Below are 27,695 nucleotides of genomic sequence, written 5' to 3' on the forward strand. Positions count from 1 at the left end.
CCATTTTGCCACCTTTGATTTTTACCATGTAGTCGCACTGTGTCTTACAGGAACAATCCAAACAGCCTGACTTTGGGCTTTTTCCTTAAAATCAGTTTCCACTTAAGTTTGTGCCTGAGAGAAATTTTCTCTGTGCAGAGGAATACTTTTTATTATGCTACACAAATCCTGGGGCAGGAAGAGGGGTGCTTGCTTAGAGATCAAAGGATCTTCAGAACCCCAAGAAATGTTGCACATTTTTATGTCTTTGTTCATTTATCGTATAGCTTTCATAAGAATTTCAAAGGGACTCATGACCCCAAAACGCTTTAAAGAATGCTGTTGTTACAAAAGTAGGGACCTCTACTCACTGTTTCTTGGGAGCTGCCTTTAAAACAAAAATAACTGAGCTAGTTGAAGTTTTCTAAACAAGGGCATAAAGTGTGGGACATGCTGGGAAGCCTAGAAGATGATGGGGTTGAGCAGGCACCCCTGAGAGTGTGTTCGTGGCTTCTGCCACCAAAGATGTAAAAACGGCCCACTGTAAAGGCCAGAGTTTCCTCTTCCCCAGCATGGGCACTGCCTTGAGTGCGAACTGTCACACCTGTGTGTGCTAGCCCTTGACCTTGTTCCCTTCTGAGTTAACAACCTGGAATACCTTCAAGGACACAAAATCAGTAAATAAAACCAAAAGGCAAACGTAAGAGCCTTTTCTCTAAGCTAGAAACCCAAGCCTGCATCTTTTCTAGCCAGTTATGAGTCTGCAATGATTGTGCCCAGTAGTAGTGAAGGCTATTGAAAGCTAAGGCCAAATTCTGTAGCTGACTGTTCCTGGCATCACTCAGTCCATGGAGACTTTAATAGTGTGCAGCCTTTGGAATATTCTTGTTTAGAATCAGGAGAGTGGAGTGTACACACACTTACTTACCTTTTCATTATTTCCCCACCCCCTCTTTTTTGAAAGCCAAAGGCACGTCCCTGACAGCTGAAAACAGCACGGGGAGGAATAATGCGGACACTTTTGAGGACAAGTTACACCTCCACTCAGCACTCTGGACTCCACGATGCCTTTGAGTCTGTTTTCCCAACCTCCTGTGGGCCTCGAGGGTAGAAACGTACCAGGCTGTTGTTTTAACGAGGATTTCCCTGAAGCTATGTCTGTAGCAGTGAGTACTCATAAAGGACACTGGATCAAGTTCAGCCACGGAATTGCTTTTATCAGTGTTAAAGTGGTCTGGACTGCTTGCTACCAATCTGTGAGAAGTTTTTGTTTTGTTTTTTAACTTGTAGTATATCATGGAGCCACTCTTCAAGTAGATTGGCTGGGCAAAAGAATGTTTTGGAAAGAGCGTTACTGTAGACCTTTCTCCCTCCTTCCTTTTACTGCCATTTTTTTAAACACTGTCATCTGTAGGTCACTCTCCAGCAGTTAGGCACCTTAACTGGAGACCAGAAACCTTCCAGAGGAGAGAGGGCTGCATCCTGACCAACCCTCTGAAGAAGGGAATTAGGCTTTAGATTTTGTCAGCAGTGTTCCAGGAATGAATGGACATTAGCCTAAGGTACCATGACAAAATAGCCAGCCTTAAAGTAATTTGGGAACAGAAGCTGTCAGAAGTTTCTAACTTACAAACTGGTTTGAAATTTTTGGTGCCCAGACAGCAAGTATAAACTGTTTTGGAGGCTTACTTTTCATGATACAAAAGCAATTCTGTGTGATTATAAAAAAAAAGAAGAAGAAAGAAAATGCAAGCTAGTTTTGAGAAATGAAGGCCAAATTGGGTTGGGGGAGGGTAGGAGTAAGGAAGTTAAAATTACTATAGGGAGAAAAAAACTTTTTTCAAGATTTCCAAAGAGATGAAATTTTCTTAATCCTTTAAGTTGTCATGGTAAACGGTATGTCAGATTGGTTTGGTTGTCCTACCTAGTCTATTTTTAAAAGTCACCTTTTAAAGTGACATCATTAGATACACTTAAATGTTTTGAAGGCACTCTCTGCATTACCCTTCTTTTCCTCTTTGGATGCTGTCCTGGGACTAAGTGTAGATTTCTGCTTCAAACGCTTTTTGCATTGGGTGTGTATGCTCTTCCCTCATGCCACTCCAGATGTTTATTTGGATGTGGCTGGGGACGAGAGCAGACACCAAGGGAAGGGAATTGGAGAATGTGTGCGTCCGACCAAATCCTATTCACGGAATTGTAATCCGTGTATAGGATTGCCCTGATACACTCTCTCCTTTCTTTGGATTATACCAGCTATCTTCCTGAGAGTTTTGGAGTCCTCTAAGATATTTCTTCTAATACCTCACCCCTAAAGAAAGAGCTTAATATGTTAAGGCACCATTGCTTGGAGAAGGTGTCATTGAATTCGAGGATGAGCTGGAGCCTTTAAATGGGTGATTCAACCACTACAGGCTCCTGACAAGAGAATCAGGCACTTTTGCTTAGAAGAACACACAAAGTTGCCGAACACAGGGTAAAATTTCCAAGGCGCTGATCATTGCTCTGGCCAGGGCTTGATGAGAGCCAGTAAGTACATCCTTTTTTTCCTACAGTTCTTGGATTTCAAACTTCAGTTTCAGGGAATTTCAAGTCAACAACAGGTAGAATGAATAAACTTGGTTACCAGCCTAATAATGTGAATTGCTACAGAATTTATTATGTAAGAAAACAAAAACTTTATGCAGATACTTTAACTATAAATTGATGTAAAATACTGATTTTTTTTAAAGGAAGGAGAGAACAGTATCTTGTTCAATTATTATGCAATCAATCAGTAAATGTTTTTAAAATGATACTACAGGAGAGCTTAGTGAGGAGAGAGCATAGATGGGCCAGTTTGGCATAGTTAGGAAAAATCAATCTGGTTTCCATCCCAGTGGGGAAAGAGAGAAGAGGTGAGGGAATCAGAACGTACCTAGTTGATTCCTTGGTGACAAGTGCAATGGGGTATGGGTAGAATTTATTTTCAGAGCCAAGGGGACTTGATGGTTATAAATAAAGTTGCCTTTAGCAATGGAATTTATAGACAGATCACATTGTTCCGAAAGATGTGAGTAAGATCCATGATAAGTTGATTCAGAATAATGTAGATATTTAGATTAGCAAGTATTGAACATTTGATTTCTTAGACTGAGGTTTTAATTGAATTTCATTATGTCTCCCGGTAACACACAGAGCATCGGGATTAGGAAATTAGCCATTTTGGATTCTGCCTGCCACAAACAGACCTATTCTAAACAGTGCTATTAAATTTTAGACTGTTGTTCAGATATTTTATTTTCTCCTACAACTACTTTTTATTATGAACAATTAAGACCATTTAAAACACTGAAGTATTTTTTTGAATTAAATTAACTCGCAAAAACCAAATTTGCAGTGGTTGGGTTGTTTCTAGACAGACTTTGGTATCAATTTAAAACCAAGATAATTTTTATATTCTTTCCAATAGAATTTCATGACAACTCCTGCAGTTTTCTTAACCTACAAAAAGAAAAAAGTGCTGCAATGATGAACAAAGAATTATACAAAACCTACTTTTGTATCTTTATTTTGGAATTTCCTGTTCTATTATAAATATGGAAGTATCCCTATTTCAGAAGACATATTTTGTTAAAAATGAATTGTACATATTTAAATATGTATTTTTGCACACGTCTTTTTTTCTTATACCCTGTTTTGGTACAATTGAGATCATCTAGTATTTATTTATTAATTAATAAAAGTAAATACCTTTTTATAATTTGAAGTGGTTCACTGCCAAGCCAATAGTTCTAGAACCTGCCTCCTTTACAGTTTAAGGGATGCCTCTGTTCTGTGAAAGTCTTTGTCTCTTTTAATGTCTTGGGAGTGGATTCAAACAGATGAAAGTGGGCATTGCTTCTCCCTAGTTGCCTGGTTTCCCGGTAGACTACATGTAACTAAGTGACACACTGCTTTTCTTTTGTTAGTATTTTATGTGTGAGAGTGAGTGTGTGATTGTGTGTGTGTGCGCATGTGTGTACACTCTGAGCACATGAGTGTTAGTATGTGATGTGGTTTAAAACTAATGGAAAAAACTGAAAGTGCCTGAACCTAGTTTTAAGCTTAGACAGAATCTCTTTAAAAAGACTTGAATGTTCAGTTGAACTTTTTGGAGTTTGCTTTTTCCACCTAAATATTGTTTCTAAAATTTTAGAGGAGGAGTTGAAAACCACCAATGCTGGTAATTTTATAAGGTATTTTAAAATTAAGACCTTTTGGTTCATAGTAATTCAGTTTTCAATTGGTGACAGATTGCCTGGTGACACCAAGAGTTACAAATCTTTTTGTCAGCCAGCAACTTACACGATGTGTCCATTTTGTTATTCAGTCATGAAATACAATTTAAGATATTTAAAATATTTTGTATTCCAAAAATATAATACAAAGAAGTACCTCTGAGAACACTGAAAAATGTATGATTTGAAAAATGTAACTTATAAAGGCAGCTGTCTTCCTGCAAGAGTTCTGTTGCCAAGGAATTTTCTTAATGTCTCTCATTCTGTCCAGGGGGGTTGGGGGGATTGGGCTTTGAAAAGTTATTGTTAAAAGTTTCATTGTTTAGCAGAAAATAATCATTTTTACATTTTGTGCAAACATTTTACATTTTCAGATCATTTAAATGAGCACTACATACTGTCAGTGTGAATGTAGGGCCTTGAAAGCATTTTGCTATTTTTTTTTTTTTGAGCTTGGTTATAAAAGCAATCTCCTGTGTTAAAAATGTGTGAATAGTTTGATAATTTGTACACATAATCAAGAGCATCTCAGCTGGACTTTGTGTTGGCTGCTGTATAGAACATGAACAAATGTCAAGGGATAGAAAATTACTTTGGATATTTAAAAGAGAAGAAATATATAGTCTATTTGTTTTGTAACAAGTTTCTGTAAATAAAATAATTTATACTATTTATAAGAAAAGGTTGTGCTTTGCTTTATAAGAAATTAGCTTGTGGAACAAACATGTTACTAAATGGGCAATAAAATTAGGACTTCTCAATAAATAAGGTTGGCTGCATGAAATATTTTACATGTTTCTGCCTCGTTGTGATACTAAGCATTTTCAGTCAACTGTGACTTTTCATCACTTTTGGCATTGAACACCCTTGTTTGTGAAGTCCCTTCACTTTAGGCTCCCTCTTAATACAGGCTAAATACTTCTAAGTCGATTCTAAGGCTTAGAGATGTTTCCATTTGGGGGGGCACAAAGCTTTGCCTTGGATAAATTAGTACTGTGTAAACAGTGAACACTACTGTATCCTGGCCTTGCATGTTTGTAAAGGAAACAAGGGAGTTGATGGATTGAGAAACACGTTTTATTTGTACTTGCTTATGTGTAAATTTGATGACATGTAGTTTTGGTTTAAGATAAGCTTTTTATCCAGACCTGGTCTAATCTCTTCCTTTTTTTTTTTCACATACCTCCCTTACTGGCAATACAAGTACATTTTAATATTATTTGGAACACAGCGTAATTGTTTACCTCTAGAAATCCGGTCAGTTTTACTGTTTGCAAATAAATCATTCTGATAAATTATTTTTATGGCTTAAAATAAAAGGAGTAACTGCTTTGGGTGTTAGAAAAACTGCCCATACCTGATATGAAAGAGTCAGGTTGGCTTCAGTTCCTACTGCCCTATGGACTTCCCATTCCCTCCTTACTTAGGTCAACCACCCACTCAGCACTCTCCACAAATCTAATCATGAAGTGCTCTCTGTAGGCAAATCTTTCACCATGGATGTCCTCAGTCCCAAGAAAAGGTTCTGCTGCTCAATCTCTTACTCTTTTTAATTCCATTCTCTTGCAGGTATCCTGGCCCTCCATAACAAGATGATCCCAACTCAAGGAAAGGGGTTTACCAGTGTTGGATCTTGGCATATGTGGGATTTCACCAGGCAGAAAGGCAGGCAGAGTAAGATTCTAGGCAGAGCGAGCAAATGCGTCGAGCATGGATATGAAGATGTGAGGCATAGAGAATAATTCTGCAGGAAGTTTGCTGAATGGAAATGCCTTATAGGGTTAGAGAAGCTGGTGTCAGACTGTCAGGGACCTTGAATGTCTTGGGACTTTCCAACTAGGAACACATGAGATTAGGCTTAGATTAACCCAAATGTAACTGTCAGAGCACAGAGATATTTCATGGTCCAGTCCTAGTACCATGCAGCTGCAAAAAGTCAAAGCGATTCAAATCTGTACTGAAGACTGGAAAATCAAAGGAGCACTAAAGTCTCTTTCCCCATCTCTTGCATTCTCACTCTTTTGCCTCAAACATTTGTCTTTACCTACTCCTGTCCCTAGTCCTAACTAAAAGCACTCCCCTAAATCAAGTCTAAGTTCCTCTCCCTTCTCATTCCTTTCTTAGTGTCCTCTTTCTCGTTAAGTTCTTGCTCTTTTTGTTAATGGAAGTTAATTAGTCTTTCACCTTGTAATTCTTGGCACTTGTTATCCTCCTTTTCTACATCCAAAACCCATGAACCAGAATATCTCTTAGGAGGTAAGAGAGGGTGAGGCTATCAGCGGAAGAAAAATTCTCCAGGGGGAAGGGGAGAATCAAATACTTATAATTTAATACTTTGTCAAAAAACATCTCTGCCACCTATGGCCCCACAATAACAGTGGAAAACAATCGACAGATGAGAACCTCAGGACAAAAGTTACAAAGCTGTTGTAATCCAGGTAAGAACTATTAAGTTTCCAAACTCCGGCTAATCATGAGGTAACTGATAGTGATTTCAGAAATCTTTTAAAAGTGGAATCATCAGGCCTTGAGGCTTAATTCTGTTCAACATTAAAGGGAAGAGTGAATCTAAGACTTCAGATTTCTAGCTTGGCCAAACCAGTTGAGCTTTAAGTGAAATGTGCGATATGGCAACAGAGAAGGAAAACGACCTAACGATAGATTTGAGCTGCTGGTGGGAAATTCTAGTTTACTGCCCAGCTAGCTGGCTGTACAGGCTGGATGGACCTTAGGAGGGAGGTTTGAGCTGGAAAATAGGAATGGAGAGTTGTCTTTTACTTTTAGATGATTAATGAGGTCATAAGAGTAGATGAGTTTACCTGGGAAAATTAGGTAGCTATTAGATTTGGCTTATGATAACATAATAATTCTCTAGTTAAGTACTTCATATGCCAGACACTATTCAAAGCATTTCATATACATCCTCTCTTTTACTAAGCCCTTATAGGACAGATATTTTGATTCCAGTCATACTGATGAGGAACTCCTAAGAAGGTATCTTGCTTAAGGTCCCACAACAAACAGGTGGCAGATCCAGGGTAATTCAGGCCTGTCAGATCAGTGATTCTTAATTTTGCCCCTCCTCAGGCTCCAGGAATCACACGAAAGAAGTTATGGATCCTGTCTGACAGAGGCATAGGCACACCACATTTATATATTCCGCTTCCAGGATATCACAAACCTGAAGCCCATCCTCCATGGCCAGAGAGAAAACCCAGGACAAAACCTTGGAGAAGACGATTTTCGTGAAGACATGGAGAAGAGCACTAGAGTAAAAAGAGGTAAGGGAAGGCAGAGAAGGGCGAGACTGAGATGGTTTACAGAGTTAGAAGTTTAGAGTCAATTGCATTATAATTACCAATGCCATCTATCCATTTAGGTAATGTTCTGTTCTGCTGTTTTCTCCAGGATAATTGGAACAGCATGTATTGGTTGGGTGGAAAAGTTAGAACTTAGGCAGGGAGACTGCCAAAGAATTAAGAGTATGAGTGAAGATGTGACTGAGTGATTGATAATGGTCTGAATTGGGTATTTGAGGAAGAGAACTAGAAGCCTACTGTGTAGAATCTATGCAGGTACTCTAAGACATTGGTTTGATTGGAATTACCTTCTTGTTAGCTCTTAGGAATCTCCTTCCATGTAACTTTTTCTATGATTAGACAATTTATTTGTTCAGGGTCACAGAGCAAAGTCCACATTCAATTCCATATGGCCAGTAAAAGTGAGGGGCCACAAGGCAGGATGCAGGGGCCAGAGTGATCAAAGTGATATCACACTTTTAGGAACAGGACAGGGAATGGAGGAATTGGAATTCCATTATTATTTTCAAAAGCAGAACTGGCCAGAGGTGCTTGTGATTCCTGGGTGGAAACCATAGCAGTGGAGAAAAGCACCATGGAGGAAAAGAGCACTGGAATTCAGGCCGAGGAACTGTGCAGCAAGGGCATTGTCTACCTTGTCCATTTCAAAATAGTTAGGGTTGGGAGGAAGACTGAGCCAGCTGCTTGGTTCCAGGATGAACTGCATGAAAGAGGGGAGACTTGAAGTGTGATTGAGGACAGCATGCACAGTGAATTGATGGTGTTGCTGGGTTGTAAGCAGCTTCAAAGAGAAGGCATTTTGAATGAAGGTGTAAACAGAATGGCCAGGAGAGACAGCAGAGGACTATAAAAAGTGAACTCCATCTTGGCCCCAAGTTTTTGAGGTGTACATGAATAAACTAGTCTCTAACCTAGAGGATTTCAAGCAGAGTCCTCAAAAACCCAAAGGTATTCCCCACATTGATACTATACTAATTACATGTATAACACTACTTTGGAAAAGCACAGGTCTCTGGTCACCTCTAAAAGGCAAGGTTGGTAAAGTTGTCAGAGTGCCACCTGCTGGTGGTCTTACCTAAATGGTCTCTACAAGGAATCTCAGGATGGAAAGGGGATATATAATGGTTGGATTAAAGGTTCATCATTGATTAGCAAATTGTCTTGTTTCTTAAACTCAATCTGTACAGTGAAAATTATTCCACTGTAAGAGATTACACTTTGACCATGTTGGACCAGACTGCTACAAATTCCTGATAGCCTTTGTATTCCTTCAGAAACACAAGCATAATGCAAATCTGTGGCTCTAAAGCCTTGAAACCAAAACTAGTGATTATCAGAGCTTTTCATGTTTTCCAGATAAGGATTTTACCTCACTCCCCCATTACCATTGTGGAGGCACAGGTTTGTTACCAACTACGAGTTTATCTGGCATTGGGAAGGCCAGGGATTATCAGTTCCCTCCACCCTTTTTCCCCGTAATCACCAGAGTAGATATTTTAACTGTCAGCTGTTCATCCTCTTAAAAACATTGTTAACAGCAGCACCAAGGACTAATTCAGAATATGAAATTACAGCTGGGCACGGTGGCTCATGCTGTAATCCCAGCACTTTGGGAGGCCAAGGTGGGTGGATCACAAAGTCAGGAGTTTGCGACCAGTCTGACCAACATAGTGAAACCCCGTCTCTACTAAAAATACAAAAAATTAGCTGGGTGTGGTAGCATGTGCCTGTAATCCCAGCTACTTGGGAGGCTGAGGCAGGAGAATTGTTTGAACCCAGGAGGCAGAGGTTGCAGTGAGCCAAGACTGTGCCACTGCATTCCAGCCCAGGCAACAGTGCAAGACATTGCCCCCTGCCCCCTCAAAAAAGAATATGAAATTACAGAAATAATTTGCTAATGATTAGTAGCCTTCTATCAATTAAAGACCAAATGTGTTCAGTCATAAAATCCTAAGTATATTGGAGTATTGCAGGCCCGGTCATCAAGTTGTAGGCATCCTTTTAGCCATCTAGGGCGGGTAAATTTGGTTGCGTAACAAAAGTGGTTTTTACACTGTTTCTGTCCTAAGAGATACTGCTAGCTAAAAATTGACCTAAAGCTGTTATTTCAAGCTTTAAAATATTTATCTCTTACTGGATAGATTTGCTATAAAATCAAATTTTATTGAGGTAAGAGAAACTGGCATTGTTGCTTTAAAAATAATTACAAAAGATAGTTTATCCTGGTGCTATCATTTCACACTAGGGTAGTTAATTTTGACTGAAATCAGGGTTGTTAAAAATAAGGTTAAGTTTCCAGCTTCAAAAGAAAACATTTACCGATATGAAAAAGAAACTACACATAATTGTTTTAGCTCTGTCACTCTGCAAATAAAACAATCATTTGATAATTCTTTGGATGGTTTCTCCTAGCTCAAGCTTGTCCATCCTGTAGCCCATGACGGCTTTGAACGTAGCCCAACACACATTTGTAAATTTTCTTAAAACATTCTGATTTTTTTTTTTTAGCTCATCAACTATCCTTAGTGTATTTTCTGTGTTGCCCAAGGCAATTCTTTCAATGTGGCCCAGGGAAGCCAAAAGATTGGACACCCCTGTCCTAGCTAACACAGGAGGCTGTTAACCATCAACCTCACATGTACACTATTGGGGGTAATGTAGGGGTAACAAACTCAAATGCCAGCATGGGCCAGGCAGACAGGCAGCGTACATGAACAGACTGGGTGGACTGGAGCACACTGGAACAAACAAGCTATGCTTGCTGCTTACCGTATTGGAGCATGAGTCCAGAGTTAGCCTAATCTACCTTTTTTCCAAAGAAGCTAAATACATGGTTTTTCAATTGTCAACTTGTAAGTAGTGACTATAAATGTTTTTCTTGAAAAAGTATTCAGGGTGTGCTAGTTGCAGCCTGTGGGTGACCAAACTGCAACAGTGTAGCATACAGAAGCCACCTTTGCATTCCTGACTAGCTTTGGTTTTCTGTATAAGACCAAAACGCTGAGGTTTTTTTCAAGAAATATGTTTTCTAAGTAACCATTTTTAGAAATGCATAGGTGGATGTTCTCAAATACTTTAGGCATACTGAGCATTTTAAAAGCCTCCCCTCCACCATACAGTGCCTACAGGAAAACCATTTCAAAACAAAGCTCTGGCCACATTGCTTTCCTTGGCATATAACCAATAGCTCTTCTTCCAGCGATGAGAGCCACTGTCTTCACTTAAGATAATGCTTCTAATATTTTGCCATTAGTTACCTTGTTTTGATAGGGCTTTGATTTCCCAACATATTATTCATGTCTACCGAAGAATTTTTATCATCAAGAAATGGTGAATTGTATCAAATTATTTTCAAGCAAATGAGATCGTTTTAACCTCAAAACTCTTGTTTCCTTCCTCTGCCTTGTACAGTACAATGCCATCTCCCATTCTCTTCTGAACTCACCTCTACCAAAACTGCTCACCAGGGTCACCAACTATCTTTCAAGAAAACCAAAAAGCCGAGGATCTCCTTTGAAAAATTTTCTCCCCCACCATCCTCCTCACCCCATTCTAATCTTTTAGCAAATCCAGCTGCCTCTACAATCCATGCCACTGAATGCCATGGTGAGACTTAAAAGGTAAGCCAAATCTGCACTTAAAATTGCCAGAGTCTTCTTTCCGTTTTTCTTCCCTCCATACGTGCATGGGCTCTCCCTCCTTTTCATGTAAATGTCGTCTTACCAAAGAAGTCTTCCACAACCCCTTGTAGGAGAGAGCCTATACCCTTGTCTCTACCTGATTTTACATTTCTTAAAAGCACTTATCCCTATCTGATATACTGAGTGTATAATTATGAGACAAACAGGGGAACAACTTTGTTTTCTTCACTGCTATTATTACTGTAGTCCTACTTCTGGATTACCATTGTGCTAATAATATTATTATTTACACATAAGGTTTTAGAAAATTGAGACTGGCCTTGGTAGATTCTGTAATCCAGGTTATGTCAGCTTCCTAAAAAAGGGTAACTTTCTGTCCTATATGGTTACTTGTTTCTGAGGGAAAGCTTGTTACACATTTTATTTATCTTCTAGCTATCATCTTTTGTATACTAAAAGTGGGAGACACTGTTTAATTATAGACCACTATATAGTATGTATTCTTTGTAAAATCAGGGAGCTTACAGGTAACAGATTTAAAGGTAAAAGAGATGATAATAGGCTGTGTCAACATCTGTTTTTTACTGATGAGGCAGTGAGGATCTGAACCTGGCTGCAACGTGACAACATAAACCAGATTTTCATTAATGAGTAAGTCAGTCAAGTGACATTATTTTATATGGACCCCATTGTAGAAGGCATATAAATGGAAAGAAACAACAATGCAGTATTTATTTTATACAGCTGACCTGGGCACATAATGAAGTAAGCTATAAAAATTCAAACAATTATCTCTAAAGGAAATCATTTGTTACATGGCTTTACATATTGATTACTCTGGAAAGTTTTTGAACTCTGTTTAGTAGCAGATCTCCTTTCTTGATTGTTTCTTGGTACTGCCAGTTCTTGCTATCAGGTCTATAAATTCAAGAAAAAACGAATTATTTACCAGTCACATTACTCCATGACGATAGTTGACCTACTTTAAAAATTTAGGAATGCCCCTTACTTTGAGCAGTGTAACAAATAATGATACACAAAATGAAAGTACCTGTTGGTTTCTACTATTTCATTCACTTTATCTATTTTGCAGTGTAGTCTCCCAGCAGCAATAAATCTGGACAGTTCCCTAATTAGGGGAAAAAAAATAAGATCATTAGCTTTACAGAGAGTTCTTAGAAAAATAAATACTGCACTAAAATACTGTCTTAAATTTGTAACATTTACTTTCCCTTCAAGCTTGGTACTGCATATGAGTAGTTGAGGTTGTCCCTTTAAGTCATCTACCAGAATAAACAAACATGATCCTAGAAGAAGTTCATATTCAGATGGAAAGTAGGTCAAACAATTACACCATTTATATATACTCAAAGGAAAACTAGATTAGGAAAAATTACCAGAATAAAACTGATAAAACTAATAAACTCTTTCAAACAAAAGACCTAAAACAAAATTATGGAATACAGCCCATGGGTAAACATGTCAACAGCAGTAATTTAACTAAAACAATGATCCCTTCCCTCTCCAACATATCTTAGTCTAAATAAGTTGGGGGTTGGGAAGAAATGATAAATGATGTAGAATTATTGCCTTGCCCATTTAAAAAAAAGAGGATTTCATGTAAACTAACTTTTTAAGGGAAAAAAAAAGAATAAAGAAAGAATCCATGGAAACCCAGGTATCACAGAGATTTAAAACAAGGCCTTTTTAGGGAACAACAACTAGAGCTCAATGGTACAGCCTTTGCCTCTCGATCTTAGACCATGAAGGAAAAAAAAACAAACAAACAATTCAAATACTATGTGAATTCAACTACTACCTGAAAGGTACCAACTGCCTTGCATTCACTTGTCATCAAGATGACTTAAGGAATACTGTGGTGCATGCCCCTAACTGGTGAAGGCTTTATCACATCTCCACATCACAAACTGAAGAGGATACAATCTGACCAAGGCCACAGAGCTGGAAAAAGAAGCAAGGCCAAGCTCTTTTTCTCATGGACTGCTCACAAGCCACTCATTTTACTGACTCATGAAAAACATCCATAATTCCCAACCCGTACCCTAATGAACAACCCTCTTGGGCAGTGGTCATCAGACTTCAATTTCACAGACTAGAAGTTCAGACATGGAACAAAACCTCGGGATACCAGCCTTCTATTTTGGTAAAGATCATTTAAAAAATGTGTTGGTGTCTGAAACTTAATTTGAAGTGGTTAAAAAACATAAAATGGGTAGACTGTGACAAGTATAACAAAATGTTAAAATGTACTGTACAATTCTTTAGAATTTTATGGATGTTTGAAATTTTAAAAATATTAAAAAAAGAATGGTCTTATTTAATGAAATGCATCTTCATTTAAAGTTTCCACTGTGGACCACTGAAAACAACATCAACATTTTAAAACACCTACATGTGGGAACCACTGATCTTGATACCATCTGGACATCCTATAACTGTGAAGGTCTCTCCTCCCCAAGTCTACTCTCACCACCCTTGTCCAAGCCACATTAACATCCCCTCCATGAACTACTAAACAGCACAACTGGTCTCTCTGTCACCTTACTCTATATAAAACACAGCATAAGACAGATGATGTAACTTGGGCTCAAACATCTTCCAGTGGCTCCCCATCAAACTTGAATTAAAAACCAACCTCCATTCCATGACCTACAAGGTCCTACACAAATCACCACCTGCATAACTCTCCATATGTTATGCTCACATTCTCCAACCGCTTCCCCCACTATGCTGCAGCCACACTGACATTTTCTGTTCCTACAACATTCAAGCTTGTTCCTGGCTCAAAGCCTCAGCCTTTTCCATTCAGTTTTCTCTGCAAGCAGGACTCCATATAGCTGACTCCTCTCAATTCAAGTCTCAGAACAAACCTCACCTCCTCAACTATGCCATATGTAAGGATAGCATTTTCTCATTTCTATGTGGAATTACCTTGTATATTTATTTGCTTACTTGCCATCTCTTCTCTACTACTACATTCAAAGTCTGTTAAGAGGGAGCTATAAAACAATACATGGCTCATTAAGTATTTGTTCAGTCACTGATGGAAGTACTAAAAGTCCCACATTGAACAAACAATTTGACCAGAATTGCAGCAGCAACCTAAAAATTGGAAGAAATTATCAGAGGCAATATGACCAACTGTAAAATATAAGCAAATCTAACAGTCATTACTGTAGCTGCAGTGTGGGCTACAAAGAAGTAACAGAAGACAACTTCTGATAACAACTTGTCTAATGATGTTTAACAAATCAACCTCACTACAACTCAGTTTTCCCATGTTAATGCAAGGGGCAGACATGAGAAAGGCAGGTGACAGATATGAATGACTGTTTTGATATTAAGGGAAAAAACCTTCCACCCCACCTTAAGATTGAGGGAACCAATGTAAACGAGTAAAAAACTATATAAGTTCACATATTAAAAGCAATTTTAAAACTTCAATTAACATGGCATTATTTAAACTTACTGATCAATGAATTCCACACCAACACCAAATGCTTCTGCCATATAGCCAAGGGTCAATGACCTGTATGATTCCAGTAGCTGACTGTATGCATGAATTCTCATTTCTCTTACATAGTATCGATAATGAGGGGCAAAAAGCCAGTCCTTTTTCATTTCCTGTTCCACAACCGCTGCAATGAATAAAATGACAAATTATAAGAATCTCCTTTTCAGATAAAAAGATTAAAAACTAAAGCAACACTTGTTGAGTCCAACAGATAGGTCAACAAGTACCTAATTTCTCACTGCCCTTGCACATCATGTCATCAACAATGGCAGCAACAGCAGTGATAAAGGAAGAGCCAGGTATGCAAACATTGCCCTTAAGTAGCAGGTAGCTATTTGACGTCACCATCAGAAAGAGCACAGCTTCTAAAGAAACTTGTTCACATATGACAAAGTTCATGTACATGTACAATATATATACTGAGACAGAATTTCACTCTTGTTGCCCAGGCTGGAGTGCGATGGCATGATCTCGGCTCACCGCAGCCTCCACCTCCTGGGTTCAAGTGATTCTCCTGCCTCGGCCTCCCTAGTAGCTGGGATTACAGGCATGCGCCACCACACCCAGCTAATTTTGTATTATCAGTAGAGATGAGGTTTCTCCATGTTGGTCAGGCTAGTCTCGAACTCCCGACCTCAGGTGATCTGCCCACCTCAGCCTCTCAAAGTGTTGGGATTACAGGCGTGAGCCACCGCGCCCGGCTACGTACTATTTTAACCACAGAGAACTTCTTATGTCTTAAGTAAAATAAAATTCACTTTTAAAGTAATTCTAACAGCAACAGCAGGTGCAGTAACAAATGACTTACACAGACCAGAAAAAGATATAATCATACGTTTTCAAAAAGTAACAAAACTCAGAAGCAAAGAAACAAAGACTGATGACTCCTATTTCCTGTTTATTTGTTCATGTAAATAGTCTACAAAACAAAAAACTATGAACAAGGTTTGAAGACAAATGATAAACTAGAAAATGTATTTATGAGTTAATGACCTTGATCCAGAAAGAGGTCTTTAGAAGTCAATTAAACAGTAAAATGTATGTAGAATATTAATAAGCAATCCACACAAATATAAATTATTTCACTGAATAACTCCTGTATATCACTGTTCTAGTTAGTTATAGGGCAGTGAATCAAAAGACCCTTGCTGCCACAAAAACTAAATTTTCAAAGGGCAGAGATAGATGAACAAATATACAAGATAACTCCTGTGAAGAAAATAAAAGTAACATGATAGAGTTACTAGGAAGCCTTCCACTGGATTGGGGTGGACAGGGAAGAAGACCTGTCTGAGGGGCTGGCTAAGCACAGAGCAATGTAAATGATAAAAAAGTCTGAAGGCCAGAAAAGCATGGTTAACCCCAGGAACAGAAAGGATGCCAGACTCAGAATGGGAGCAGGAAGACAGCTACAGGGATATAGAAGGTGAGCAAGAGAAGAGACTCTAGAGTATACTTATGTTTGCGGATTGAACAAGATGGAAATCCCTGGAGAAGGAGAATACTTATTTTTAGTTTTGGGGGTGAGGGTGGGATTCAAACATACTTTTGCAGTGTTCAAGTGGATATGCCTTTTAAACAGTCAACTGAGGACATTAAGGAAACATTAAAGCATGAGTCTGGTGCTCCAGTTTGGGGTTAGAGACATGAATTTGTCAGTCACTGCCATCCAGATGTATTTAATGGCACAAAATGAAGATAAGAGACAAGGGCAATAACTCAGTCTAAAGTAGTCACTGAGAGGTCTAACAATAGGTGAGGAGGTAGGTCCAGAGGAAACAAGAGCCTGTTACTGCAGAACCAAGAGAAAGCTGTGGTGAGAAGCAAATGATGGTCAACATCAAGGCACATAAGGATGAGCAAGGGAACATAAAATTTAGCAATACGGAGATCAATGGCTACTAAACATGAGATGGTGCATATTCTCGTTTACAAGAGAAATGCATAAAACATCAAAATGATTTCTGTCCTCTCAGAGTAGCAAGGAGTACGGAGAGGGTAGGACAGGTTATCTCAAATGCTATAGATTGAGAGAAGATAAATTGTCGAAACAGTGGTCATAACGCAAAATATTTAACCTTTGGAAAGTTCAATTTCTTAGACTTTTTTTCCCAAGGAAATAACAAGTGGGACAGATGCACTGTTGAAGTATTCAAAGCAGGGTTGCTTATAATAGGGCAAAATTGGAAACAACCTAGTTTTCTATCAGTAGAGGATAAATTATGGCATAGCCAATACACTGAAATACTTAAGAAAGGATAACTTGAAGCTCCTAGGAATGCTACCTGTTCAATCTGCTGCTATTCTCAATGTTAGTATGCGATAGCCACTCATAAACACCGACTAAAAATGACCAACTATATGTATAGTGACATGAAAAGATAAACACGTTACTTGTGAAGAGAAAAAAAGGTACTTACAAAACAGTATATGAACTACATCCACAATACATAAAGGTGTTACATGCTTGTATCTGTCAGTAACAGTGCTCTTGAAAGACACACTTGAAAACCTGATTAACAGCAGTTGCCTCTAGAGAAAGGATACTGGTGATCATAGATTAAGGAAAGTCTTTTTCTTCTTTATATGATACTGTTTAGAACTGTTCCATGTGTACATATAACCTTGGTTTTTAAATGTTTTTTCTTTTTTAAAGTGCATATAATAAATGAATAAAAGGTCTAGAAGGATACATAAAATATTAAAATCGTTATCTCTGAAAAAATTTTATATGTGAATGAATGTGTGTATGGAGTTGGCCTTTCTCAATTTGTTTTTAATTTCTAAATACAGTCAAGTATTACCTAGAAAAGGATACTGCTTTTCCAACTGAATTATTTTAGAGCACATTAGTATCAGGCACTGTCCTGTTGTCAGGGTCATTATGAAGATTTTTAAAAAAAGCATAAGGTCTGCTCCCAGAAATTCTAGTTAGCAAAGGAGGCAAACTAAGAAATTACCACAAAACAGTTTGCTAAGTTTCAGCAAATGGGGCACATGGCCAGTAAGTACATGAAAAGATGCTCAACGAAACTAGTCATTAGAGAAACACAAATCAAAACTACAATGAGATATCATTTCACACACACAAAATACCTATAATAAAAAAGACAAAAGAATAAGTACTAGATGTGGGAACACTGGAACCCTCACACACTACTGATGGGAATGTCAAATGGTACATGTAGTTGTTTTGGAAAACTGGCAGTTCCCCGAAAAGTTAATCAGAGAGTTACCATAAGATGCAGCCATTCCACTCCATATGTCCACACAAAAAGCTATACACATATCTTCATTACAGCATTATCAATAATAGCCAGAAAGTACAATCAACCCAAAAATCTATGAACTAATGAATGGGTATAGTATATACATACAATAGACTATCCTTTTACTATAAAACAAAATGAAGTACTGATACATGCTACAACATGGATGAATGTGAGAGCATTATAAAGTGAAAGAAGCCAGGCACAAAAAGCCACATATTTTATGACTGCACTTACATGAAGTGTCCAGAACAGGCAAATTTGTACAGACATAAAGTAAATTAGTGGTTGCCAGGGGCTGGGGGAAAGGAGGAATAGGGAGTGACTGCTAATGGGTATGGATTTCATTTTGGGGTAATCAAGGTGTTCTGGAATTACTAATATTTGCAAAACCTTGTCAGTATATTAAAAACCACTGAATAGGGCCGGGCGCAGTGGCTCACGTCTGTAATCCCAGCACTTTGGGAGGCCGAGGCGGGTGGATCACAAGGTCAATAGATCGAGACCATCCTGGTCAACATAGTGAAACCCCGTCTCTACTAAAAATACAAAAAATTAGCTAGGCATGGTGGCGCGTGCCTGTAATCCCAGCTACTCAGGAGGCTGAGGCAGGAGAATTGCCTGAACCCAGGAGGCGGAGGTTGCGGTGAGCCGAGATCGCGCCATTGCACTCCAGCCTGGGTAACAAGAGCGAAAATCCGTCTCAAAAAAAAAAACAAAAAAAAAAAAAAACACTGAATAGTACACTTCAGGCAATTTTGTGGTGTGTGATTTATACCTCAATTTTTTTTTCAAAGGCAGGGGCATACAATGAGAACCCCAGGAATGCAGAGAAGTAAGAGATTTGTTTTGACTGAGGGAAGCAGGGAAGGGCTCCGTATTTGAGTTGAGTGATGACCAGAAGACCCCAAGCATAAAAAAGGGAAAAGAGCAATTCTACAATATAATCACATGTGCAAAAGCAACATAACTTTGCATGTATGTATGAGACGATAAGGCCTAGTGAGTAACTGATGGTGCTGGAGAAACCTGTTCCTACATTACCTGAGGTAAGTAAGTACTATGAATTCTCATAAAGCAGCCTGATTTGTATGCTTGGAGAAAGTATCCATAAACACTGGGCCAAAACCCACTGCAAAAACATTAACAATAATCATTTGGAATCCTTCATTCCTATTTTTCACCAATGCTATCTTATTTAACCAAACACTTTCTGAAATTTGCAGCATAAATAAGAGAATATATCAATGCCAAATTTTAAGTTTTGGGAGAGACCCCTGGGTCAACTTGATGCAAGCTAATTCTTCTATCATCTTAATAGTTTGTGGTCATTAGTAGGAAAACAAGCAAATGTGTGTAGGCAGGATGACTACAAACTAGCTTTGAAGGAATACAATTAGGTTCAACAGATTATTTTCTTAACCCATAGCCCTTGAAAATGATTTGCAAATCAGCACAAAGATTTAGCTATTTAGCTATTGCACACAGAATAACCATTGCTGAATTCAAGGTTCAATTAATCTCTACCCCAAATCACATTCAGAATTCCCTCCCTTCTTTCCCCACGAAGCTCAACAGTTATAAACATTTGCTCACTTCTGCCTTATACTCCATTAAGACTCTAAACCAGGAATCTGGCAAACATCCTCAGCAAAGGGCCAGAGAGTAAATACTTTTAGGGTTTGCAAGCTACATAGCTCCCTGTCATATCCTCTTTTTTTAAACATCACTTTAAAAATGTAAAAATCATTCTTACCTCCTGGGCCATACAGCAGGCCACAATTTGATGACCCCTCTTCTAAACAAAACTGGGCACATTAGGAATACTAATCAGAGACCTGCAGCTATCTACACAATACATTTCTCAGTTAGGTGAAAAATCGCTTTAGGCACATGGGATCAGGAGCAAGATGAAAACAGTCAAAAATAGCAACTCTATCCTTACCTAATGATTGGAAGAAAACAGAGTAACGGCATTCATAGAGTGAAAACAGATACTGTCGAACTGCTGGAAGACTGTGCAACACTTCAAGAATCTCTGCTCCTTTAATGACCTAGGTATTTAAAAAACATATATACAAAAAAATGTATACTTTAATGATTTTGTGTATTTAAACAGAAAAACAAATTTTAAATATGAGTATTAAAGTTTGGTCATTACCTTTTCCCTGAGATCTGGTCTTTCTAAGGCAATCATACTGACATAGACAGTATAAGTCACAAATGTTTTATAATCCATGAGTTCATAGGATGTAAATGTTGAAACAGTATCAAGGAAGAGTTCGGCTGCCTGTTTGAAATCACGAATGGCCACACAATAAAGACCCTGATATACTTTTAGGCGGTTTCTCCTGTCCCAGTCTCCTCCTTCTTCTATTAAGCTATGAAATAAAAACAGTAAGAGATCATAGTCTGGCAACAGAAAAGGCCATATTTTAAAAAATTTTCTGTTATTTGAAATGAGAAAATGACTTTTAACAACTTGAACCAAAAGGTAATATTTAAAGAAAATATTTTGCACTTTGGGAGGCCGAGGCAGGTGGATCACGAGGTCAAGAGATCGAGACCGTCCTGGTCAACATGGTGAAACCCCATCTCTACTAAAAATACAAAAAATTAGCTGGGCATGGTGGCACGTGCCTGTAATCCCAGCTACTCAGGAGGCTGAGGCAGGAGAATTGCCTGAACCCAGGAGGTGGAGGTTGCGGTGAGCTGAGATCGCGCCATTGCACTCCAGCCTGGGTAACGAGCGAAACTCTGTCTCAAAAAAAAAAGAAAATATTTTACTAAATAAGTACATCAATTATTTGACCAAACTTACTAGCTGTAAACAAAACAGGCAGTTACTTATATCGGCTTCTCATTTGTAGCATCATAATTTAGAGAGAATATAATCCCACTGTTACAAAGTACCTTTTGGCCTTTTCTGTGTTTCGTGTGATGAGATCATTATCCATATAAAATAAGCCAATCCTAAGGAGATAGAACACAATATCCAACCGGTGACCCAGGGCCACAGTTTTGTCATATGTCTTGCGAAAGGCTGTCAGAGCTCCCTCCTGTCAAGAAAGCCAAGGCAATAGGTGAGAAAAGGTTCCAAGTTTCCAAAAAAAAGCTATCAGCTATCTGGGACTTTCTTCAAAGGTTGGGGGAATAGGTAAGAGTAGAGGTACAACAAGATGGCCATTAACTGATTTTTGTTGAAGCTGGGTAATAAGTAGAAAACGGTTTATTATTCTATTTTCTCTACCCATATAAAGTATAAAAAATACGTAAGAAATGCCCAAGCATTATATTCTGGAAAACAATGTAAGAAAAATACATTCAGAATTGTTAACTATTTTTCTTTGTTCTGTATATTCAATGTTTTTTCTCTTTAATAATTATAATACATTATTTCAAAATAACTTTATCAATCATATCATCTGACGGGTTTTGGAAATTATGTCTTAGTATAATTTGTAACTGAATTTGTAAATATGTAATTCTCTCTCAAAGCACTGTGGAATGTTTCCTTTGCTTTAAAGACAAATATATGAATAAAACAATTTGTTTACACTTGTTAGTTTTCAGTATGTGTGCCTGGTTTGTTTTATGTAATTATTAGTTATATTTCATAAATTTCTAAGGGACTGGCAGGAGAGCAATGGGTACACATAGCACTCAGAGCTTCTCGTTTCTAAATGCTATCCCCCACTAAAAGGAACCTAGGAGTAATTCTAGGTTTATTACAGTGAAAATAACAGGTGAACCTGTGACATTTGGTTTTATCAGAAAATAAGACTAATGAGATATGTCAAAAGGACAAAGACAATGTCTTGAAGGAGCTTCTACTAACAAATTTGCAACAAACTTAGCACCATAAAGAATAAAGACTCTCATCAGTGGTAACAGTGAAGAATAAAAACCCACTAAGTCCATTAAGTATTTAGTAATACTAAATAAAATATTTAAAAAAAAGTAAATAGGGAAAAAGTTGTAGTTTTTGAAAGAATGACATTTAATAAATACAGAGGAAATGTAATATTGAACATCATTTTATAACTTCCTGATACTGATTCAAGCATGTCCTTGTTGAAATTCTTCAAACCCTGAATCAAAAGTTTTAAGTTTCTCATTCATATGTAATATATTAGTCTTAAACCAAACCACAAACACAGCTTAAAAGTAAATGGAAACTTCTAGCTAATTTTAAACTTTTCTGTATTTTCCAAATGTTTACAATGACTGAGTTATAAGTTTACAACCGAAAAGGTGGAAAAAAAAAAAAAACTCGTTTTAGATACAAATTACAAAACAACATTCAGGCACTTACTATGTGCCAGGTACCAGTCTAAGCTTTTTCCTATCTTTAATCCTCATTAAGTAGAAACTATCAGTACCCCTATTTTACGCATGAGGAAACTGAGGATTTCATAAATCATAATTACCAAAGTTGAAAATAGAATCCAGGAAATCTGATTCAAGAGCTCACACTATGTTTATTTTTTTATACTGGCACCATGTCATTCTATATCTAAGTACTTGCAGGTAAATAATTTAAGAACTTTCAAAGCCCCATCCTCTTAACCACTATTACAGAGTTACTCAATAAAATTTCAAACATCCAGTAACGGTGGGTATCCCTCTGGTGCCCTGATGGTGGAGTAAAATTAAGCTGGCTGTTACGCAGAACTGGCCACACATATTAAAAAAAACAAAAAAAAATACTTGTTCATTGTCCCAGCAATTTTGTTTCATAGACTATACCCTAGAGAAACACTAGCATATATACACAGAGACATACACAAGCATGTTTTTAAAGCAGCGGTTTGCTAAAGCAAAAACAGATGAAAACAACACATAATGTCTACCAACAGCTGAACAAACTATGGCAGAACTAGCTCTACAGTAGAACATCAGGCAGCAGTTAACCAGGATGAGCCAGATTTATGTATAATAGCATAGAAAAGACCTCTGAAATGTTGAATGAAAAGGGTAAACGGGACTACATGAGTACACTATGATCCCACGTAAAAAAAATTACCGTAGAATTAAAAATTTCTGTAGGTATTGTAAAAAAAAAAAAAAAGTTCTTTTATTGAGCATGTATGTATTTATATATATATAATTTCATGTAAAAAATGTTTATTAAAAAATTTGTATAAATGCACAATAAAAGAACTAAAAAGGCTATCTCTGGGCAGGTACAGAGTAAAGAAAGATCAACAGAACGCCAACATTTATACTGTTTCTTAGTTTTTCCTAAGGAAAGTATTACCTGTATAAAGTACTAAAGACACCACAACTAATGCCTCCCAACCAAGTGAGAAAACTGCTGAAAATGATCCCAACTGCGTAAAAGCAGTAAATAAAATTCTCCAGATGTACACTTACGTTTTTATTGGCATGGAGTGTGATGGGGAAGTATACAGCCCTAGCTGCTGTTTGGGGAAACGGTAAGACATTTCAAGAAGACGACTTTTTCTTTTTCATCTGTACATTGATTCACGAGTACAAGTAAGCATGATTACCTGTATACTTTTTCTAAAAAGTTAATTTTTTAAATGAAAAACGATTAATCTGGAATAGTCCCCAATTTTAGCCTATACTAACTACAGAGAGAGGAAGCCATCTCCACTCACTTTGTCACCTATCCGGCAGAGGTACTCGGCTTTTGCCATCATTGCATCGCGAATTTCACTCTCTCCTAAATTCTTCTCTGCATCTTCCAGCTCCTCATCCAAACGCTTCAACTCGTCTTCATTTGCCTTCTTCATTTTATTGAGTAGGTCCGTCTCTATCTGCCAGTCGAGAGATTTGCACAAGGCTTCATAGTAAGGAGCCATGTCTGACACGCAAAAAGAGGGATGTATGAGTGGGGCCACTTGTGCCCTCAGGTCAATGTCTGCCCACGTCTTCCACCCCCTGACGCACAGGTCATCCACCAGTGTCTTCCCCACTAACAGGAAGGCATGGGATGGCGCTTAATAATCGCCTTGGCAAAACGTAAACGTATGCTGGTGGGAGGTTTGCCGACCTATTCCAACTAGGGCTGGAGGGAAGGCAATCCTCGGTTTGCTCTTGCCGGATTCAGTTCCAAAATTCTTCAAACAGGTTAAGACTTTTTATAAACAGGTACTCACATACATATGCTCAAACATTCACATTCACTACCAGGAAGAACAAAAAGAACTCAACCCAAATTTCCCCTCCACGACAAGCTGAACCCTCCTGCAGGAATACCCCGAGCCCAGACACAGTGCTGAATGACAGTAAGTTACGGGGCCTTTACTCTGTGCCTAGCACAGGGCTAAATACTAATGCCTCACGACTCTCCTCCAAGCAGCCCTTACAGGGGAAGGCCGCACAGAGACGCCCTCTGAGATAAAGAAAGGTCCCTCAGGGGACCCCCAACCAAAGCAAAACTCCCAGGGCCAGAGAAACCAGGCCTGGTCTCAGAGACTCCGTCAGAAGGAGCTCCACACAAAAAAAAGTCCCCGCAGGTTCCGGAGCGCAGGGCCAGCCCAGGCCTAGGCCGCTGACTCGGCGCTCGTGCGGGCCTCACTGTTATCGCGGACGGCCGCCATCAGCTCTTCGCGCACGGCAGTGTCCCCGCGGTGCTCGGGCAGGCTGAGCAGGAAGCGCAGCTGCGCGATGCGCAAGTCGGGGTTCTTCGGCAGACCCTCCTCCTCCAGGTTCTCCAGCGGCATCGCGGCGACGAAGAAAACAGCCGACAGGAGACAACTCAGTTCCGAACGGCTGCGGCAGCGGAAACAGGAGGAGTCGGCGAATACGCCCGGCTGCCTCCGGCCTGGTTTCCGGTCCCGCCTCCGCCGGCAGCATCACCTGCTGGACACCGCCGGGAACGCCTCGTCCAACCTGAGCGCCTGCGCCCCAGTGTGGTCACCGGGGGCTTTTCCACGAGCGACGCTTCCCCCGGAGTCCCAGAGTGGGTGGGGCCCAACTCCAAAACTCCATTTCTTGAATCTTTCTTACTCCCTGTTTAGCCATTTTTACATTCCGTTTGTAACTGATGGGAACTGAAAAATTTCTGAAAAGTGAAAATGTAATAAAGCATCAATTAAAACGATCACCATAGTTCGCCAGTCATTACTCCTACTCATCTCATTTTAATCATCTTCATACTGCGAGGTACTACTGTTAGCCTATTTAGTGGGTAAGACAACTGAGGCAAAAAGAGGTTAGGGAAACTGACCAAGCAAGGTCATGTAACAGCCATGTTGCAAGGCCTAAATGAAAACCCCATCTAGAACTCTACAATCCACATTCTTTCTGAAATGTTAAGAAGAAAAAAACTGCACCAAGGATTCTGCATCATAGTACAATAGCACCGTCGTTTCGTTTACACATAAATTAAATCATTACATGGCTGCATTTTCAGCCTCCATTTGTTCATACTACTACAGAGTTGGTAATGGTTACATTGAATTCCTTTTTTTTTTGAAACAGAATCTTGCTCTGTCGCCCAGGCTAGAGTGCAGTGGCATAATCTTGGCTCACTGCAACCTCTGCCTCCAGGTTCAAGTGATTCTCCTGCCTCAGCCTCCCGAGTAGCTGGGATTACAGGCCTGCATCACCAAGCCCAGCTAATTTTTGTACTTTTAGTCGAGACGGGGGTTTCACCATGTTGGCCAGGCTAGTCCTGACCTTCTGAATTCAAGTGATCCGCCTGCCTCAGCCTCCAAAAATGCTGGAATTACAGGCGTGAGCCACCGTTCCTGGCCTAAATTCCATCTAATGGATTTATCATAACTTACTTTCACTCTTCCTTCTGTTAGAGGTGTCTTTAGGTTGACCAATTTTTACTTACCTAATGTAAAAACTTAGATGAAGACGTTGGCTGTCTAGATCACTTCATGTTTTGCATCTTATTCCTTAGCATAAATTCCCAAGAAGGAACAACGGACAAACGAAGGAAGGGTTTTGTGACTTGGGGATATTTAATGTTAAATCATTTTCCAAAAGAGTTGACCCAGTTTACACAGCTGCTGAAACAGGTGAGACTGCCACATCTCACAGGCAGTAGGCATCGTCACACAATTTAAATATATTATTTATTTCTATAAAAATATAAAAATGAAATAAGGCCGGGCGGAGTGCCTCACGCCTGTAATCCTAGTACTTTGGGAGGCCAAGGTCGGTGGATCATGAGGTCAGGAGTTTGAGACCAGCCTGGCCAATATGGTGAAACCTCGTATCTACTAAAAAAATTAGAAAAATTAGCTGGGCGCGGTGGTGCATGGCTGTTCTCCCAGCTGCTCAGGAGGCTGAGGCAGGAGAATCACTTGAACCTGGGAAGCAGAGGTTGCAGTGAGCTGAGATCGTGCCACTGCATTCCAGCCTGGACGACAGAGTGAGACTCAGTCTCAAAAAAGAAGCATCTTGAAGACAACTCAAATGATAGCCAAAATATGAAGAGCAAAGAAAAATTACTATTAGGTAGCTCTCCACCACTGCTAAATTTTTGGTTAAAAACTTTCTAAGGGGCCGGGCGCGGTGGCTCATGCCTATAATCCTAGCACTTTGGGAGGCCGAGGCGGGTGGATCACGAGGTCAAGAAATCGAGACTATCCTGGTCAACATGGTGAAACCCCGTCTCTACTAAAAATACAAAAAATTAGCTGGGCATGGTGGCGCGTGCCTGTAATCCCAGCTACTCAGGAGGCTGAGGCAGGAGAATTGCCTGAACCCAGGAGGCGGAGGTTGCGGTGAGCCAAGATCGCGCTATTGCACTCCAGCCTGGGTAACAAGAGCGAAACTCCATCTCAAAAAAAAAAAAAAAAAAAAACTTTCTAAACATCTTTCATTTAGTCATTCAACAAACATGACTGCATGGTTACAAAGTACCAGGCACTGTCTTAGGTCTCAAGGACTCAGCAGTGACGATTCTAGAGAAGCTTAGTTTCATTAAAACTCACCTGGGTATATTAACACAATCATTCTATACTCACACATTTTAAACTGTATTTTGTTCATTCTACCATGTCTTGTGGATATCTTGGATGATAATAATATGGATTGACCACATAGGATTCCATTATATTTATTTTGTTTTGTTTGTTTGTTTATTTTTGAGATGGATCTCTCTCTGTTGCCCAGGCTGGAGTGCAGTGGCACAATCTTGGCTCACTGCAACCTCCACCTCCTGAGCTCAAGCATTACTCCTGCCTTGGCCTCCTGAGTAGCTGGAATTACAGGCATGTACCACCATGCCAGGCTAATTTTTGTATTTTTAGTAGAGACGAGGTTTTGCCATGTCATGCAGGCTGGCCTCAAACTCCTGACCTCAGGTGATCCTCCTGCCTCAGCTTCCTAAAGTGCTGAGATTACAGGCGTCAGCCACCACACTGGGCCCATCATATTTATATGGCAACTTTTTCATGGTCAGTCTTTAACTGCTAATTGATTTGGGTCATTTTCGTTTTGTTTTTTCACTCGTATTACTATTACAGTGTCAGTTATGAGTGAGCATATATATTTTCACACTTACATAGTTATTTCTCAATCTAAATCTCCAGACGTGCAATTGTTGAATAACAGGGCATGAATATTTTATATTTTGATATATTCTGTAAAGATTTTATGAATTATTTTTCCACAAATGATCTATCAAGTTACATTTTCACTAATATTGAACAGAGACCCTGCAGGGGAGAAAAAATAGTATCTTTTCCTCACCCATTGCAAGG

General features: G+C 39.1%; 2 protein-coding genes across 5 annotated transcripts in view; one reads left to right on the forward strand and one right to left on the reverse strand.

The window, feature by feature from the left end:
* Nucleotides 1-14,843, forward strand: part of ATXN7 (ataxin 7) — a 115,935-nt gene extending 101,092 nt beyond the window's left edge. For all 4 annotated transcript variants that reach the window (XM_064367308.1, XM_064367309.1, XM_064367310.1 and 1 more), the window contains 2 exons: nt 944-7,519; nt 10,970-14,843. In XM_064367308.1, coding sequence (XP_064223378.1) covers nt 944-1,053 — 110 coding nt within the window. In that variant the 3' untranslated portion in view covers nt 1,054-7,519; nt 10,970-14,843. The remainder of the gene's footprint in view (nt 1-943; nt 7,520-10,969) is intronic.
* On the reverse strand, nt 11,903-24,770 carry PSMD6 (proteasome 26S subunit, non-ATPase 6). Its single transcript, XM_012469574.2, has 8 exons — nt 24,551-24,770; nt 23,628-23,833; nt 20,917-21,062; nt 20,165-20,384; nt 19,949-20,057; nt 14,690-14,858; nt 12,251-12,328; nt 11,903-12,117 (listed from the first exon to the last, which is right to left on the reverse strand). The coding sequence occupies exons 1-8, from the start codon at nt 24,693-24,695 to the stop codon at nt 12,021-12,023; spliced, it is 1,170 nt and encodes a 389-aa protein (XP_012324997.1). The 5' UTR covers nt 24,696-24,770; the 3' UTR covers nt 11,903-12,020.
* Nucleotides 24,771-27,695: the final 2,925 nt, after the last annotated feature.

Source organism: Aotus nancymaae, unplaced genomic scaffold (genome assembly GCF_030222135.1).
Source record: "Aotus nancymaae isolate 86718 unplaced genomic scaffold, 86718_ANA_hifiasm-v0.15.2.pri h1tg000067l, whole genome shotgun sequence".
Lineage (NCBI taxonomy): Eukaryota > Metazoa > Chordata > Mammalia > Primates > Aotidae > Aotus > Aotus nancymaae.

Excerpts from the sequence above, each read along its gene's own strand:
- PSMD6 (XM_012469574.2), bottom strand. The coding sequence starts at position 24,695 with ATGCCGCTGGAGAACCTGGAGGAGGAGGGTCTGCCGAAGAACCCCGAC. Across the intron at positions 20,058-20,164 it reads GACCAGATCTCAGGGAAAAG|GTCATTAAAGGAGCAGAGAT; the intron begins GTAATGACCAAA and ends TTAAATACCTAG. Across the intron at positions 12,118-12,250 it reads GAAATAGTAGAAACCAACAG|ACCTGATAGCAAGAACTGGC; the intron begins GTACTTTCATTT and ends TTGAATTTATAG.